The 20,163-nt window shown below is 36.5% G+C and overlaps 1 protein-coding gene across 1 annotated transcript in view; it reads left to right on the forward strand.

The window, feature by feature from the left end:
* The window catches only part of LOC111513234 (uncharacterized), a 70,737-nt gene that overhangs the window by 30,225 nt on the left and 20,349 nt on the right, over positions 1–20,163 (forward strand). The window contains exons 4-6 of the mRNA XM_074174418.1: positions 4,831–5,059; positions 8,820–9,085; positions 15,078–16,695. Coding sequence (XP_074030519.1) covers positions 4,831–5,059; positions 8,820–9,085; positions 15,078–16,695 — 2,113 coding nt within the window. The remainder of the gene's footprint in view (positions 1–4,830; positions 5,060–8,819; positions 9,086–15,077; positions 16,696–20,163) is intronic.

A 20,163-nucleotide genomic window follows, 5' to 3' on the forward strand; every position in this document is an offset into this window, starting at 1 on the left:
AATTGGCTGGCTGTGTAGCATAAATTTTAGACTTCAAAAATCTCCAAAAAAAGTAGTCCAATGGTGTTAAATCTGGTGACCGTGCTGGCCATTCAATTGGACCTCTTCTGCCAATCCATTGTCCTTCATAATTATTATTCAAAAAATTTCGAACCTGCTGGGCATAATGGGGTGGTGCACCGTCTTGTTGAAAATGGATAAATTCATCTTGACATCACCGGTTGAATTTCCATCACTGAAAAATGGACCTATAATATGATTGCCTAACATTCTGGCCCAGACATTCAACTTTTGGGGATGTTGGGTATGTATTTCTGCGTATTGTCTTGGGTTTTTATCCGACCAATAACGGCAATTGTGACGGTTCACGCAACCATTTAAATAAAATGAGCTTTCGTCCGAAAAATAGATGTATAAAGCAGCTCGGGATTTTGCATTAATCTCTCACTCATGCCCTTACAAAACTCCTGTCTTCGGTCAAAGTCATCCTCATTGAGTTCATGAACAAGTTTAATTTTGTAAGGATGGAATTTGTGGTTTTTAAGGATTCTCCATGCGCTCATATGGCTTATTCCGGCCATTGCTGATAAACCTCTGGTACTTAACCTGGGATTGGCGATGACTTGACCAATCACTCCAATCGCATTAGTGTCATTCACTACTCTTCTCTGAAAATTTCTTTTCTTATTTAAAACCGAACCTGTCTCCCTGAATTTTGTATCTCGAAAACTAATCGTTACAAAAATTTTCTTTTATCAGAGTTGTAAAGGTATTCGGAAGATCTTTAAAACAAGGTGCCACTCGACCTATTTTCCCTATCTAAATAAGGGTCGTCGGACACACACCTCCGAGGGGTACGTATTACAAAAATCTGATTAGTCTGAAAGATGTCCCCCTTTAATTAGAAATCGAGGTGTCCGAGCTTTCTTTAAAAATCCTACTTTTTATATTCAAAAACGGCTCAGTTAAGTTTTCGTTGTTACACACTGTATTTCCATTTCTTGTTGGATAATTGTGACACTTTGAATTAATTTCAAACTCAGACTCCTTCTTTTTTACGGAAAGCAGACAATTATAAACGTATATAGATGGTAGCGTTAGAATTTTTCTTTCCCTAAAAATGGGCTACAGGAATCTGTGTGTCAAAGACCAACATATGTATTATCCTTTTTTAAGAGATGAATGCACAAAAGCACATTGTGAGATAGTACTGAATAAACCATCGCATAGTAAATGTTCAACAAATGCTTTTCATACATAACATTTTTAAGTTGTATCAATGCGTAAAAACTGGTGTTGATTCTCTTGCAAACATAATTTATGTAAACTTGCCATGAATTCCTTGAAATTTTGTGGTTTCCCACGGATAGATAGTGACATTATTTATATCAACCTGTATAGGCTCTAAGTGTTTTTGGTTGAAGAATTGAACTAACACAGATTTGTCGGCATTGACTATAGTTTATTTGTGTGACATCATTTCGTAAATTTACGACTTATTGTGTTCAGTTTCGACTATCAGCTCCTTCTGAGACTGCAGTATCATCGGCAGAAAATGATATTGATTTTGTACCTAGATGTTGAGGTAAATCATTGATATAAATCAGAAAAATCAGTGGTCCCAAAACTAAGCCCTGTGGAACTCCGATATCTACGTTGAATGTAACTGACTTCGTATCATCCCATGTCATATATAATTTCCTGAACTTCATATATATTACCCATGCAAGAAATGGAGTCTATGGAGTCGAATGCCTTGGATAAGTCAAAAAAAGCGCAGCTACAAATTTAACTTTGTCAATACCATTACAAATATGCTCCAGGAAAGTTGCAGCCGCTCCTTCCGTCGACTTACCAGGGCAGTGTCCATGTTGATAGCTACTGATTATATTGTGTTTCACCAAAAAAGGAAATAATTTGTTACAGATACTTTTTTCAATTACGTTAGCCAAGACACTGGGAATGGTTACTGGTCTATAATTATCGATTATAAGGGGGTTATTTTTTTTGTATAAGGAAATTATTTTTCCAATTTTTAGTGGGTCTGGAAAAGTTCCGTCCTCAACAGATTCATTGATTATGAATGCCAGTGGTTCACAGATGAATTCAGTTATGGATTTAATTATTTTTGTAGTAAGGCAATCCATTCCGGTGGAATTTTTATTCTTAATTTCAGTAATGACACTGAAGACCTCAGTTGGTGTAACAGGTTTGAAATAAAAACTATGCATGTTTACGTTTGAATCCGTTGTACCTAATACATTTTTGAATTGATTTTGTAAACCATTTGGAACCATAGTTGCATAATATCTTTCAATATACATTTCCTGTGGTCGTTCTTTCAATGTTCGTTTTCCGGACAGCGAATTAACAGTTTTCAATATTCGCCTCTGTTTTATTCTGTATACCCTCTGATGTCTATTATGTTTCGATAATATTTTCGTTTACCCTCTTTAATATTTTTACTATATTGTTTTTTCATCGTACTATACAAATCTAGCACGTTTTGATCATGGCCACCTTTGGTTAAACAATAAATTTCCTTCAATTGTCTACCTTCTGCCGTGAGTTCCTCTGTTATCCATTAATTTTTTGTGGATTGCCTATCAATTTTCATTTTTATTAAAGGACATGTTAGATCTAAAGCGTATAGTAATATATTGAAAAAATTCGAGTATACTTCGTTCATTTCTAAGCCACTTTCATACAGAGATGGTAGTTTTCGTTACTTAAGGATTCTTTTAATTTCGATAATTTCTCCTGACACGTAGTTCTTTTTGTAAATTCTTTCGATACTCTTTCGATACTCTTTCGATACTCTTTCGATACTCATTTTTTTGCAAACAGTCTACCTTTAATTGAAATATCAAACCACAATTGTCACTGAGATCCATTTTCACGACTTTTTCATTCATCTAAAACTTATCAATATTTGTAGCGAAATAGTCAATTTGTGATGTTGAAGTGTCGACATTTTCATTCGTAAAAACTCTAGTAGGTTTATCATTTTTAAAATACAATTGATAGCTTTCAAGTACATCAATAAATTGATCTCTGTCTTTTTCTTTTTTCGCGCAATTTGATCAATTCAAATTATCTGTATTCATATCGCCACATATTATAATGTTTCTGTAACGTCTAGTATGCTGGTTCAGAATTTGTAACAATCTGCCTATGAAAGTGTCTAGTGACCTCCCGGGGGGGTCTATATAAATTCAGTAGATAGTATTTCTCGTTTCCAATCAAGAAACTACGACTTCAATGCTCTATGTTTTACATACACCATTACGCCGCCGTTAATATGTTTCTGCCTGTTGAAAAAACTGGCAATTTTATAGTTTCCTAATACCATTGAGCCAATGCTGCTATCAGAGCATCACGTCTCTGACAAACACAAAATGTCTATATTTTTTGTTACTGCAATGAATTCCAGTTCGTCAATTTTATTAGCTAGTGACCTTACATTAACATGCAAAATATTAAAAATATTTGATTAAAGATATTTGAATGCAAGAAAAATAATGAATAAGAATTCGTCTTTATTATATTATGGTCTTTTTGAGGTCCGAAATGTCGATCTACGAAAGTCAAATCGTTTGACTTAAACTTTTTGGGCCAGTAAGTAGGTTCGTAAAGAGTGTCCTTGAGTTCTAAGTTCGCGCCGAATCGAAACGCTGAATAACGTCCAATAGTATCCAATTTTTTCACGTCGAAATTATATCCAGGTGATTTTTTTACCAGGTAGGCTTTGACTTTTTCAGATGTTGCTTTCGGTTTGCACCGCCCTACGTATAGCCACACCACCGGCAAAATCTCCATCCAAATCCTTTGAATTTGATTCAACGATTGGTTTTTGAGATATATTCTCTCTTTTATTTCTGTGTATAGTTGGACGTGTAGATATTCCCTGACGGTGTTGAGTATTTATTTGTATTGTGTGTTTTTTCGTTTGTTTTTGTGCTGTCCATTGTTCGGTGGATTTGTCTTTTTCAAACTCTTTTTTTTCTGTGATAGTTTTCCATCCCATATTGATGCCTGACTATTACTTAATAATCTGATCAAATCAATGTTTGTGTCTTTCAACACCTCTATATCATTCCCGAGGATTGAGATTTCTCCAAGAAGTGTTTTCGTACATTTTTCAAGTTCATTTGCTATAATTTGCTTCATTATGTCAACAGTCAAAAGAAAGTTACCTTCATTGGTTTTCTCATCATGATTGATTTTATCACTCCTCACTGTTCGTGTATGGACCGTTTCGATAAATATTTATTCGACAGAGCATTTCGACTCACGTTCACGTTCACGTACACGTACAAGAATAAGTAGAATTTAGAACCTTTGGTGTGAAATAAATCTGTTTGAAACAATTGTCCCTCACCAGAAAATATACCCTCTTTCGAGGCGCATTTCGCTAACCAAATCAGTATTATCAGAAGATGAGTCTTATTTATCCTTATGTCTTAATCTGACAATTTTTTATATGAATCATTATCACCAATACCTTTTCTTGTGAGTTTTGAGCTATATAGCTCTTCGGTGTATGAATGGATTTGGCATTCAGTTGATCATGCGTTGTCTAGAGAACCAAATATGTGACTGAAATTCAAGCACAGCTCAATCGGTAAAGATTAACTGGTTCAAAATTTAGTTTCAAGATTCGTCCCATTCTAATGTACTAACATCTCGAGTTGAATGGGTGCTTGGAAAAACTATTCACTTCGGTGCTTCTTTCATGTATGACGTTCATAGTGCAGTACTTGCACTTTCTATTATTGATTATAATTCACATTTATGACTGTACAAAATTCACATGCTCATTTTTTTCAGCCCCCACATCACAGAAGATACCTTTCCAGAGAAAGATATGTCATACAAAATCCTCCAAAGAAATTCCAGACCAAACGTGAAAATTTGGACGACAGCACCAAAGCCTTCTGAAACAGTCATTTTCTCATCTGTACTGCTTTGGGCAAAACAAATCGGGAATGCTGCCAAAACTGGATATGACGTTGTTTTCAGACAACCGCGTATGCATGAGTTATTTTCTGATACTCCGGTGAGTATATACTGTTAACTCATTATTAATACGTGGGAAAATAAGAATTTTGTTTTTTTGAACATTGAGTCTGATGAATTTGTTTGTAAACATCCTGGTACCAAAGTACCAGATAAGCTATTCACATGAATAATTACACACAAAAAACCTGAGAATACACTCAATGAATACAATGAAAGGGAAAATTGTAAAATATTGCCTATTCGAAACGGGTACATTCAAAAATCGAAAAGTATGATAGGGGACTATTTATATTTCGGGAACTGGCAACACTAATGTCAATAGGTAAAATGTGTTTTGTTTACAGTTAAGAAAATCAATTGGAGTATCTCAACAAGAATGTGTCGATGAACTGAGTTCTTTTATATGGCGATGAAGCACCATAAAAAACACAATATATCGGTGGTATAGTGAATTAAATCGTGGTCGTAGTTCGATCGCCAACGAATTCCGTGATTGGGATACGAAATTATTAACACCCGCACTAATTATCTGTGGCTGGAAATACCTATCACTATAGGTTGAACGTAGAATTATTAAGATTATTTGGTGTATAACTTTTTAATAGAATCTTGAGTAGATTGACGCGTTGATAACCGTTTTCTCATTAACAATACAAATTTAGGGAATAATAATATTGGAAATATCAGATTTACTTTCCAATACCCCATGTAGAAATGATACCCGATGATGTGCGTTCATCATAATCATACATTTTCCATAGTTTCTTTTGTAGATCAACATAATGAAAACCGTTTTCTCGTTACCCATACAGATTTCGAGAATAAAATTGTTGAAACGATCAGACTAACTTTTTAAACCCCTTGGTTTTACTTTTGTCTCACTTTTGTGTATGTTTTATATTTTACCTATTTGAGCTAAATAGATTTTCATTATTTACTTTGAAATTTATAACCTTTGTTTTTTTCTTAGTTTTACACTTACCAATGTACCTATACTAGGTAATTATTTTTATATTTCTATATAGTACATGCTATCCCCTGTATTAAGTTGTGAAACAGTATCGGCTGAACTTTGCCCTTTCATTGATTTTTGTATCTACTTCCTCTTTATAAACAATGTAAGGCAATGAATAAAGCCCATTTATTGTTATTATTATTTTTTTCACCGTAGTCTGGTTAGGCCCTATCCCCCGAAGCCCCGATACATTCGTGAGGGCGCGCCAGCATTATCAACCAATGACCACTCCCCACACCGTGGGGTAAGTGATCATTGGGTCCGAGAATCATGTGCCCCGAGCAAGCGCAGTGAGCCAAGAATGACAGCCTTCTGCATCTTAGCGGCTGAGATTTCTGCCTTATTGCGGCAAGCCGGTATGATTTTAAGATTCAAGAGTAGAGGTGGCATCACTTCACCAAGGACTTCAATAATCAGAACAACCATCTTGACAGAGTGGTCTGGATAGAGTCTGCGGAGTTCGAAGAGAAAATCTCGATATTTTATCCATTTTTTCTCCTCTTTTCGGACGATATTCGTCTCGCCAGGAGCTGAAAACTCCATGACAAATATCGTCTTGCTCTGGTGGTCGAGAAGGACATCAGGCTTATTAGCGTGTATGAGCTTGAGGTTGGTGAACGAATAGTTCCAATAAATTCGGTACTTCTCGTTCCCCACAACGGATTCAATATCCCCAGGAGCGTAGGGCAACACCGGTGTCTCGTCAATACCGTAAGAGTGCTGTAGATGGTGATGTAGGGCCGCGTTATGTCGTTGGACATAGGCCGAGACCACGTATGCTGGACATGCTGATTGCATATGCTATTACTATTATTATTATCGATCGCTCAAAAAAGGCTCGCGTCAAGTGGTGTCAGGAAATGATTAAAAAGTTCGACCATGCTTCAAAAGACGTGTATAAAATCGTGACAGGTGATGAATCATGGATATATGCGTATGGGCCAGAAACGAAGTCTTCGAAGAAATTCGAAAAACTAAATAACCGCCGCCGGCGAATCATTCTTCATCATGATAATGCGAGCTCTCACACATCTCGTCAAACAGGTGAATTTTTGAGCAGTCAAAACATCGAATATATGACTCATCCTCCACACAGTCCTGATTTTTCTTATTTCCGAATAAAAGGTAAACTGCGTGGTCAACGATTTACGAGCGCCGAAGAAGTAGTCGGAGCGTTCAAAAATCATGTTTTGAAGGTGTCTCAGAGGAATGTAAAAACTGCTTTGACAAATGGTTTGAAGGAATGGAAAAGTGTATTAATCATCAAGGGAAATATTTCTGAAAACTATAAAGCCGTTTTCATTAAAAAAAAATTGTTATTATTTGCTGTTCCCGAAATATAAATAGTACCCCTCGTAACAGTGCTCCAACAAAACTGATTCTATTTTGAAACTGCTGGAATTCACGTTTATCACTTGTGTTGGTAATTTATTCCATGAATCCAACTTTGACGAGTTTCTGAACGAACTGGTAGGGTAGTCATGTTACATGGCTTGGGTATTATAATGATTGTGTAAAAGAGTGAAACAGATGAAAGATATGAATGGACTGACCAGTTACCTGACGAAAATTATTAACACCACCACCACCATAAAAATTAAACAATTTTCACAATATTTTTTTATTCTAGACGCGTTTCGTCTACTCGACTACATTTATTATACATAACAGTAGTACATTTCATCAGTTCGGGCTTCCATTGTCTGATATGATATAAATTGATTTGAAATCCTTAAAAAATTCTATAAAAATTAAAACGATTAGCTGAAAAAGAACAATTATATTAAGCGAAAAAAAACTGACATTACAATGAAATAAAATACAACAATCAGAAAATCAAAAAATTGAATTATTAATACGAAATGGAAGTTAAAAATTATTAACAAGAAATGAAAATTGAAAATTAAAAGATTCCAAACCAAGTTACTTCACGACGTTTCGATTATTAGTATTCACAATCGTCTTCGGGTGATAACTGGACTTATTCCCTGACCAACGTCTTCAGTTCAATCGGGATGGAGCCCAGCTCCCTTACCCTTTCAGCTGATTTTTGTCAAAGAAAGACAAATGGGTTCATGACTGAGGGGATGGCGGTATGAAGTCCTCAGACATCAGTACCGCCCTTCACGGGATACCCCTACCTGGCTGGGGTGGGATGGATGAAAAAGCTATTCATCCGTTAACGGGGGACATGAGGGCCTCATTCGACAGAGTGTCGGGGCCTTCTATATCGGGAGGGGTCGTCTACAGCATAGTCTATAGCTTTCCTAACTAACATGGTCTTCGAGATCTGACTATTTATAGGTCATTCGAGTGCTTTACGTTACGTATATCTACGCTAGCTTGGCTTAATGCGTTGTTGGACAACATATATGCGGCTTCTTCGAATTTTCTCCTAAACCAGTGTTCCTCCTTGTGGATGATTTCAGCTTGAGACCACTTGATTTATGTTGTAATCAAATTGATCCTATTTTGGTTCGCATCGTCACGAGTGATGAAAAGTGGTTGCTGTATGGTGGTCAACGACTGGTGTGATCCACTATCACTTTCTCTAGGTGGGCCAAACCATGTTGAAAATCAACATTTCATGTCAAAACTCAATTAGATGAATGATTGATCCCGCCATAGTTTGGTTTACTAGTAACTGATGAAGCTACCGTTGTAGAGAAACGCGTCTTGATTATTTGGAAAATACTTCAGAATGAATGAAAATGAATATGAGAACGACCGTCCTTACCTTGAATTGCCTTTATTGAGTCACCGTCATCTTATCATTTTTTAGATATACTGGTTTTCATTATTACACAAAAAATTGATGGGTAGCAACGTCTTGGAGGCAAGAACAACATCGAACCGTGCAGGGACGAATATTTTTGCACACTGCACCAGGAAGCAAAATAGTTTCGTGAGAAGAGGAGCTCTAACCGTGATGATAGTCAACGATAATCCAGAAACGTATATGGTGAAGGTCAAACTTGGAACGACCCCGCATGAGAAATCCATGGAAGTTCAGATGTATATATTGACTGCACCTGAACTTAATTCAACGTAAGTTTTGACGAAATGGGTTCAGTTTCAACAACTGGCCAGTAATTGAGTATAGTGACTTTATACCTAATCGGGTGTTTTTGATTTTTGTAGAATTGTTCAGGATATCGGCCCTACGAGGAATTATTATAATTGAAAATGTCACTGATACAGAGATGAATAATGACCCAAAAATGTTTTTGATTATATACATTTCAATATGGTATATTTTCCGAAAACATTCGATTCCAAATTTTCCAACGAAATAGTATATGAACTGAAACGAGTGAAATTTCATTAATTGTCCAAGAAAATAATTTCCCTGACTTTATGTATGGGAGGAAGGGAAAAATAGGTCAACAGAGTTAAAATTAACACAACGGGTATAATAATTCCTTATTCAGTTGTTCAAAATATATGTGTTTTTGAAAAAAATCAAGGAAAATAATTTCCTGACATTTATGAGTTCCAATCAACCATTATGAAAATCACCAACTCTCGAAAATTTGCATTTTGGAAAAATTATGTTTCAGTAACTGCTTCTGTTTCAAATTGTATAATATTCACTTTACTTAAAACATGCTGGAAATACAGAGTACAGCGCGATGACTAGCGCTTAGCCGTAATTGGGAAATAATAGGATTGATTTCCTGAAAATTGGCAAATATAGCATTGGCATGTTTGTCAACATGCTTTAACGAATGAAAATAATGGCTTTTTCACCAACACTTCCGGTTATACCAAGTTCCTTGATTAAAATGTAACACCCTATTCCAAAAATCAACCGTTCTCGAGAATTCCATTTGTTTACTCAAGAAAAATAGGTATTCGGCTCTGCAGTGATTTCTTATGAAATTGAATATAGGAATAATATTTCCATAATGTAATACAAGATTTTTAGAATTGATGACTAATTCTGAAGGTATAAAAATGGTCCTAAACACAGTTTTTTCAAATGGAATACCCTATATTTTAGGATAGTTTTGATATTCCAAGAATATTTTGACTCATTTTCATGAAATATTCCCTATATATAAAAAATCACTATTCATGTGTTACTTCAGTTTTTATTGAAAAAATAAAACATGCGTATGTCCAGCATAAAACTACTGTATACGAAATCTTCATTTCCAACAGTTATAAAAAATTCATCAGAGCTATTGACTTACTGTCATGGTTTTTGTTGGAAACAAGATTTCAGATGAATAAATAATGAACTGAAAAAATGTTTATTTTGAATGTTTCATAAAAGAGCGAAAATTCAAAAACATTGCATTGTCTTTTCACACAAAATATAAAAACTATTTCGAAATATGTTCGAAGAAATTTCCGTTACCTCCCAGGTATTCATTCTCTCTTCATCAAATTGTTATTTACGTGCTGTAAATGATTTCATCCATATCTAGGGTGTTTAATAATTGTAAATATTTTTACAACCATATTTTCCTTAATTCTTGTAGAATATTCAAAAACATTATTTCAAATATATCCCCTTACATAATAGTCCATAGGAGACAGATTGGGGAAACGTGTTGGCCGAAGATACGGCCCAATATTGGCAATCCCATGAAATAATTGATCGAGTAATAGTTTGCTGGCCAAACTTCGATGATGTGGCATATTGGATCATTTTTGTGTATAGCTCTCCAACTTTCTGGAAGAACGTTCTTTCCAAGTGGCCGTCGATGGGTATATCTCGAATTCTTTTACCATCATCGCTGGTGTTCCCCAGGAATCCATATTGTATCCAACCCTATTTTTATTGTATATCAACGAATAATTGGAAAAATCCAGAATACAATATTTTGCTTTGCTGATGACAAAACACTTGTCTCGTTATTCCATTTGGATTCCAGGACATCGGCTGCGGATGCACATCTTTACCTGCAGTATGAGGTTGCGTATCTTAATGAGGATCTAGAGGTGATTTTGAATTGAGGTAAAAGAAACCAGGTTCAATTCAATGCCACAAAAACCCAGGCATCGGTTTTCTCCAAGAAGATGAATGTCTCTGAACCGGTTATAATATGTCAGGACAGACAATTCCGCTTTCTTCTTCGATAAGTTTGTTGGGGTTGAAATGGACACCAATATGTCTTGGCACAATCATGTCGCTAGAATTGGAAAGGCTGCTTCTCAAAAGCTTGGAACACTGTTCCAAACCGGAAAACTGTACATACCTCAGCAAATTTTGATGCTTTATAAACCTCAATTCAGATCTTCTTTAGAGTATTGTTCTCGTGTATGGAGCTCCGCCTCTAAGCATACCCTGAAGCTGCTGTATTCCATTCAGAAAAGAGCCATCCGCCTGATTGGAGACAAGAACATCACTTGCAACCCTGATAGTCTGGAACATCGAAGAGTGGTTGGAGATTTGTCTCTCTTTTATATATATTTTCACGAAAAAGTGACTTGGCACGTTTGATTCCACCAAAAGCAAGCAAAAGCAAAAGTAAACAAAAGAAAAAATCTTTTTTATTAAAATAAACTACTTACATGCCTACATTTCATGAGTACCTCTACCTTAAGGGTAGAGTAGCAAAGTGACTCCAGACATACGCGCCCTCACGTCCCCGCCGAGAGGAGGCGGTGGGGAACGCCCCCCGCGATGTTAGCGGGTTGATGCTCACCCAGAAACATAGACTTTATTAAAACGGCTAGGTAATATGCCTCCTGCCGCTAAGGCTTATGCACATCATTACATGGTTTTGATATTCAGGTCATTCAAATGAAAATATAGCTTGTCTCCCCACCGTGACGGCGGGGTTGATTATGATAAACTCTAACTGCCGTGATATCACTAGTCAGTGGACTTTTTGAAAGAAACCACTTGAAGTGTTTGTAAGCAAGCCTTCGGATCAAATTCGTAATCGGCTTGACCTTCGCTATGTCTCGTAAACGCTCCAATGAAATATATCGATTATTAACAATCACGATACGAAGCACCTTATACTGCATTGTCTCGAGTCTCCGCAACGGAGTCCTCTTAAGGCTACAGAACACAGGACAAGCGTACAACATAGCTGGCTTGATAATTTGCTTGTAAATCAGGAGCTTGTTGTCTACACTCAGTTTGAAATTTCGTGCACCGAGTGGGTAGTTTCGTTTAATCGCCGCTCCTGCTCTCCAAATTGCCAGACTCAAGTGCTCATGAAAATTCAAGCGCTTGTCCAGGATAACTCCCAGATACTTCGCACTTTTCTGTTCTTCCACACACTTTCCTTGAATCGTCAATTTCCTGAAGATCTTCACGTCGGTGAATTTATTCGTGAAATTGACATGTTCAGTCTTCGACGGATTTAGCTTTATCTTATTCCTCTCCATGTACGGTACAACTAACCGATCCAGGTGAATCTGTATTTCGCGTGTTGCCATCTCACTAGAGTAAGAATGGGAATATATGGCAGTATCATCTGCATATATGCCTACATTCGTTTTTGCCAACATTGGAAAGTCATATGTATTCAGAGAGTATAGGTGTGGGGATAAACAGGACTCCTGCGGAACACCTGCTTTCATTGAAAATTCCGTAGAGATAGCTTAATGTATTCTTACCAGATAAGAATACAAGATTCTTATCATGTATAAAGGCATGTGTGCCATCCACATTTTCGCGATGAATCCCTCTGTCCAAACGGTGTCAAAGGCTTTATGTATGTCCAACAGGACCATCACTGTATTCTTCTTCTGGTGAAAGGCCTCCTTTATTCCGTGGACCAGTCGGACAAGTTGCGAGGTCATGTTACGACCCTGCCTGAATCCAAACTGTTCCTCCGGAACAAGTTTCAGCCTTTTCTCCAGACGGAGAAGTCTGCTCAATAGGAACTTGTCCGCAATCTTGGCGACCAAGCTAAGTAGCGCAATCCTTCGGTAGCTTTCTCTTTGGTTCTTTGGTTTTCCTGACTTATGAATGGGTTTTACCTCCGCGCGCTTCAGGCAGTCTGGGTAATGTTGCAATCTGATTATCCCGTTGATGATACGTACCATTTGTACGAGACCTTTGCGCGGCAGGTTCCGGAGTAGAACTGCTCCAATGCCATCGCTGCCAGGTGCCTTGTGTAGTGGCATGCGTTTTATAGTGGCTCTTACCTCCTCAAAGTCGGTGAGGATTTTGGCAAGATCTTCACCGTTTAGGCGTGGCGGAGGCATTGAACGCACCCTTCTCGCCGTCTCGGTGATGTTTCTATGCTCTTCGGTGCTGTCTGGCGTTGTTCGGGGAACATTATGGAAATATCCGCAGAACACTCTGGCCTTCTGAACGTTGGTCACTCAATTTTCATTACCTCTCTCTATAGTAGTCATGGGCTCGTATCTGTTGTCGAGACGTCGCGCCATCCTCCACAAAGAGTTGTCCTGAACGTTAAGTCTCTCCAGTTTCTCCCTCCACTGAGCATTGGAATCCACCAAAAGCGGTTCATATTAAAATACGAGAAGAACTGTGGCTGTCCATCGTTTTGAGGTTCAACTCAGTACACCTTCACTGTTTAAGGAACTCTTCCATTTGGAGAACTGAGTTTATGTGGAATAAAATTCTTGAGGACGTTTTTCCAAATGAATTTAATCTTCAGCAATTTAAATCCAACGTGAATCGCTACTTTCGCACAGGCACCGCTTTTAGACCGCCTAAAAATTTTCCTGTAGTGCTTGTATTTTGTCCTTGAAAAGGCGATGCTCCATACTGTTCGTACCCAAATATTTTCCGCATCTTCAATTGATAAATTATTCACTGTAACTCTCACAACATTTTGTGATATGTCACAGTATCCTTTATTACTCAAATTTTCATCATAGATGTACAAATACAAAATCCTATTGTTCTTCATAGCACAATAAAGGTTAAAATCCAAACTTTCTTGGAAATATTGGTCACGGGTAAAGTGTGGACTCTTATCAGCCCAAAACTGAGTATTATGACGAATGGATAATCCATTTATAGTCCACTTACCTTCATCACCTCATAATTTTTTTTTGAGAAAATGTGGATTTTCCTGACTTCTTATCAGCAATCACTCACAAAACTCAATTCGACGATGCAGGTCCGTGTCTCCTCTCCTAATATTCATTAATACACCAAAGGTTCCAAACAGTGCATCACGAAAACACTTAGAATAATCATTTTTTTATTCATTATTTATTCATCTTAAATCCTGTCTGTGACGGCACATTGATAGCTCTAATGAACTTTTTTCAACTGTGCGAAATAAATTTTTCGTAGCTCATGGTGTTATGGTGGATATGTGCATATTTTATTTTTTCAAGAAAAACTGAAACACCAAGTGAATAGTTGATTTTTGAGATAGGAAATGTTTCATGAAAACGAGTCACAATCTTCTCAAAATTTCAAAACTATCCTAGAATACAGGGTGTTACATTTGAAAAATCTGAGTTTTTGCCTTTTTTATGTCTTCAGAATTAGTCATTGATTCCGAACACCTTGTATAACATTTTGGAAATATTACTCCTAAAAGACAATGGAGTGGAGTATTTCGATGAATCAATGATATCTCAATTATGTAGGTATTCTATCAAACTTTTCAATTTTTTGGGGGAATCACTAGAGAGACGAATACCTAGTTTTTTGGAGTAAACAAATGAATTCCTTGAGAACGGTTAATTTTTGGTATAGGGTATTCAAAAATGTGAAAAAATACAGGGTGTTACATTTTAATGACGGAAGTTGGTATTTGGAACTTCCGGTGTAACGGGAAGGGTTGGAAAAACGTCATTATTTTCATTCGATGAAGCATAATCAAAAACCTTCCCCACAATTTTCAAGATATGAACCCTATTATTACCCAAAATACGGCTAACCAACGGTCCTCGCACTTTACCCTGTATATTCTCAAAAAACTAGTAATTTGAAATGGAATAATGAAAAAAACTTTTGCGCTTGAGGTTAACTATTTATGTTACCGATATCTTGAGTTAGTCAAAAATTTCAACTATTCGCTTGATTTGAGGAGGAAAACTCTTACAGTTGTTCTAAACTTCAACTACTTCAACTATTTTTCAGGCAAGTTTTCCTGAACGGAAAACCACTCACCTCGGAAATGCTAAAGGAAAAAAATATATTCGAACCAAAAGTACGCAGGGCAAAAACAACATCTCATCTATCTCTTTCTCTACCAGCATGGTCTGTCGGTTTCTTCGTCTTGCCTGGAGCGAGAGTTCCAGTTTGTATAGACCAAGAGATAGAAACAAAACTGCTTCTCGAAGAAATGGAAGAAAACCAAAACATTCCTTTATCTGAAGAAGTGGCTTTGAAATTTGGTTCTAGAGGTTCATTTGTTAAAAACCACGTATTGGATGAAATGACTAAAAAAATGAAGCAAGAGATGATGTCTGACGAACGATACTATAGTCATCCATCGCTAAAATCTAGGTTGGAAGATTCTGAGGAGATGGAAAGTGCTAAAAAAGAGAAAATAGATGAAAGGGGAAGAAAGTTCTTCATTGATAGGGCGAAGCTGGCAGAGAAACATAAGAAACATAGAGACTTTGAGAGAAAGCGAGAAGAACTGAAAAAGTTTCTCATGGAACGGTCGAAGACCGGTGAAACCAAACCTAAAATGGAATCGAAAGTTAAAGAAATACACTTGACTAGTAGCGAAGTGGAAAAAATCTTGAAGGACAGAGCAAGAGCTAGAGCTGCACGTAGAAATATTGTTTTCACCGATGAGGAACTCAGAGCTCTGGTACACAAAGCTAGTAAGAAGTTTTACAAAGCCAGAATAAAACGTTCAATTCCTTTTCTAAACAGAGCCAAAAGAGATATCAATGTGAGAATGTTAGAGAGAACCGTACAACTGAACCCTTCCTGCGAGAAACTTACAGAAGGTCAGCAATACGATAATGAGGAAATATCTCGTAATTCTTTCGTGCGTGAACCTAGAGATGTGAATGCAAAACTGGTAGAGTTGAAGGCAAAACTAGCAGAAACTAAAAGCAAATGGGAAGATAAGAAAGATGAGTTTCGAGGTAATACAAAAATGGCGAGAGAGTCCATCAAAGACAGAATACGAAAGCTGAAGGATAAGAAACGTTTCAAAAGAGATATAAACATGGAACTACTTGACGTTAAATCAAAACCAACCAAGAAGATGGAGATGGAGAAGAGAAGACAAAAGAAGAAAAAAACTGAAATGGAGGCAACAATACGTGAACCAGGTCAATCAAGTGCTGAGCTTCTCGAACAATTGGAATTTGAAAGAGGACAATTAGAGAATCACAGAAAACAACCTAAACATGAAGTATACGCAGAGTTGGCAGATTCTGAAGACCTAGAGGCAGAGGAATTTTTCAAAACAACACCAAAACCGAAAAGACTCAAAATTTTTGATAAAAAGTCCAAACTAGACCCGTTCAGCATTCCTAACCCTTCTATAGATATTGTAGAACCTCCTTTCAGGAGATCGAAGAAAGGGAGGAAGAAATCGAAGTCGAAATCGGATAACCTTCAGTTCTTGACTTCTTCAGAGGAGTTTTCGGACATCGAGGATGATCTGCCATGCATTCACGAATATTTTGGCCCTGAAACGAAATCAGAACGTAAGAAGCATGGTAATGTGATGACAGAGTTGGGGGAATTCAGTTCTGCTGAAAAACTTAAGAGAAAAAAGAATAGAAAAACGGTAAGTTTATGCATAATCGAAATATAAATTCATTTTCAGATCCATAGTTCAATTTCATCATATTTTCACTCTGAGTTTTTCTTAACATTTCATCCAGACTAATAGTTGGCTTTTTCGGGAAATAGCCTGTGTCAGCAGAATATGCAACAAATCATAATTTTTTTCCTTCCTATTATGTTACGAATTTTCTTAGAGGGGTAGTATTCTATGGACTTTACGTTCTGATAGACGAAACAGATTTTCTTCAGACAAAATGTTATTCTACTGAAGTCCTCTGATTTTAGGAATACCTCAAATTCCGAACGAGAAAAAATATTGAATTCATCACAAATATTGACTCGACTATGAAAATCTTGTTAATTGATATTCAGTAGTATTGAATAGGAAAAAAAAAACGCTATTTTCATAGACAGTTTTCCCTCAAAAATCATCACAACGTTGAGTTATGTGATGCGATTGGCCGATTCTCGATGACAGTCCAAACGTATTTAAGTGACACTTTATCGTGAGATTTTCAGTGGACAGCTTACAAAATCGCAACGCGTTTTTCAATATACACAGTGTTTCCTATTCGATACTTATCATTGGGATCTCGGAAACTCTGAGATATACGAAAATGGTTAAATTGAGGCAAAGTTGTGCATTTACCTGACTAACAATATACCGTGGAGAAAGTTCTGAAGTTCCGAGTATATCCGGAGACATCCGGAAAAAACAGAAGTTTCGGAAAATGGTTTTTATTCTTTTCGCGCTTTATTTTACAAAGGATTCGCACATAATGGTGTTTTCAGATTTGCTATCCGACGTTTCGTCTTCCGGTCTTCCACTTTATTTTCTCTTATGGGCGCTACAATGGATTATTTTTGTTTTGAATAGAACCAGGTTTTACCTTTTCAACGATGTATCATTCTTTTTCGAGGAATTGGAGATATCGAAAAAAAATTAATTCTTATCATGATAAGCTTTGACTTTGATGTTTCTAAATTTGACTTTCAATTTGTTATACTCAATGCCATTTTGTTATTGTACAAGTCATTGAATTTTTGGCGAAAACTGGCTTTCACGAAAGAAGAAAAAATAGATATGATACAAATTTATTACAAATACGATAGAAACATTTTATTCAATTATTGTTTTTTGTTCAAAGCTCTATTTTCATTGAAAAGGACACAATATCTAATTTACCTCATAAACACCTCATTCATCAAATTTTGATTGTTGATTCTGTTTCCGTACTTTTTCTTTGGCTTTTCAAACTAACCAAACTCGGTGAGATTTTGATCCAATAACTTGAACATAGTCCGATGTGGTTGTCGCCTCTCGGGAAACAAGTTTAAATACATTTCCGATGTCCCAACACTGTTTCTATCGTATTTGTAATAAATTTGTATCATATCTCTTTTTTCTTCATTCGTGAAAGCCATGACTTGTGCAATAACACAATATCATTGAGTGTAACAAATTGAAAGTCAAATTAAATAACATCAAAGTTAAAGCCTATTATGATAAGAATTATTTTTTTTTCAATATCTCAAATTTTTCTTACAGTTTCCGAGATCCCAATGGCGAGGATCGAATTTGAAACACCCTGTAGAGTAAATCTGGCTGAGATGACCATAGTTTTTTGAAGTGATTTTTCACAATTATTTCGATAATAGAAGAATGCGAAAACATTTTTGACAATCTTTATTTATTTGTACTTACTTGTTAACCCTTTACCGCATGAATTTTCATTTCATAGCGGAAAAATTGTATGTGATGAAAAATTCAACCCTATTTGATGGAAAAGTTAAAAAAAAATCATGATTTTTGAAAAAATCTGGTTTGTGCCATATATGGAACATCAGGTGATATTGACTTGGCAATACATTATTAATTTGAGACTAAGAGGTATAGTTTATTCATAAAAAATCATTCAGTATGAAAGCGTAAATAACAATTTCGATCCTTATTAAGGCATAATGGAATTTGGCATTTGGTGCACATCACAAAAGTTTTTCCTGAGCAACCAGGGTATTTACATCTGGATCTACATGTTTCTTGCCAGTATGGGAAATGATTCATACTATCTGTTCTGATATCTTCTTGAGGAATTTCTTTTGTTGGCTTTTTTTTTCTTTTATATTCATACATTTGCTGGAGGTTCACGCTCGGAGGCCTTCCTACTCTGTTAACCCTGCTTGGTTTTCCTGCTAAACAAAGCGCGTCTCAATCGCCAGTTTGGTATCCAGAAGCGGCATATCAAACTTTTTTGCTCTTCTGGCAAGTAGCCAGCTATTCACGGCAACCAAGTCGATGAAATGAATAAAAATGCGCAAGTAGTATTATTTTGATCTTATTTTTATACGATAGAAACCCAACATCGCATCTAGAAGGTCCACTCCACCCATATACTTATTATAAATGAGGACACTCTTTGGACAAGGTATCATCTTATGTGTATTCTCTTGCTTGAGAAATCTCCGCTTTTCTCCTACTGATTGACTTCCTGCATACGTTAACGAAGTGGTGACTACTTTGTTATCAAACCAAGATACAACACTAATGACCTCACCATCTATAGTAGCAAATTTTTCAACTAAATGACCTCTTCCTTTTTTTTTTCATTTCCTTCTCGGAAGGCATTGCAACTCCTGGGACTCGATTCAATCTCACCGTCCCTAAGGGTAGTATACCTTCAGTAGTCAAATAAGTCATGAGTGGAACACTGGAGAACCAATTGTCAAAAAACAATTTGAAATTCTGATGTCTTGGTATAGATTCAGATAGCTTCACAACAACATTACTACTAACACTAAGAGTTGGAGCTCCTAGAGGTACAGTATTGCTTTGTGCTCCTGCAAATAGATCAAAATCATAACTAAAGCCAGATATACCCCTGAGGACAAAATTTTTGAAACCCCATTTATGTGGTTTCTTCGGATTATATTGTTTGAGTTGTGTTCGAGCTTTTGTTGGAATAATCTGTTCATCTACAGCAAGATACTCTTCTTTCGGAACTTGCAGTAATCTTTCTCTTATTTGGGTAAGAAATGGCCTAATCTTGAACAATTTATCGTATCCAGTTTGACTGTTTCCAGTCATGTCATCATTGTTGCTGAAGTGTAAGAAACGTTTTATCTCTTCAAATTCATTACAGCTCATCACGTTGCTCACAGCAGGATGGCCGATCGTAGGTATTATGCCAGTAATGCCTTGTGGCCGGCAGCTGAATAAGGGACATGTACATGGTAATACCGATAAATTGCTCTATTTAGAACTCTTTTATATTAGCATGTTTATTTGGACGGCACAGTACAGAATAAAGGTTAGTCTGTTCACAGATATACTTTATAAGGCTATCTGGGAAAAGAAACTTGAAGAATTGGATAGGAAAAGATTGGAAAAGCAAATCTTGGGAACCAGTAAATTTATCTTTTCTTCAGATTTTTCGAGATTTCCTTCTACCCAATCGTATACTTCTTTTCT

The sequence above is a fragment of the Leptinotarsa decemlineata genome, unplaced genomic scaffold, assembly GCF_025532065.1.
Source record: "Leptinotarsa decemlineata unplaced genomic scaffold, Ldec_3_MD MMD2_P_RNA_scaffold_12, whole genome shotgun sequence".
Taxonomy (NCBI): domain Eukaryota; kingdom Metazoa; phylum Arthropoda; class Insecta; order Coleoptera; family Chrysomelidae; genus Leptinotarsa; species Leptinotarsa decemlineata.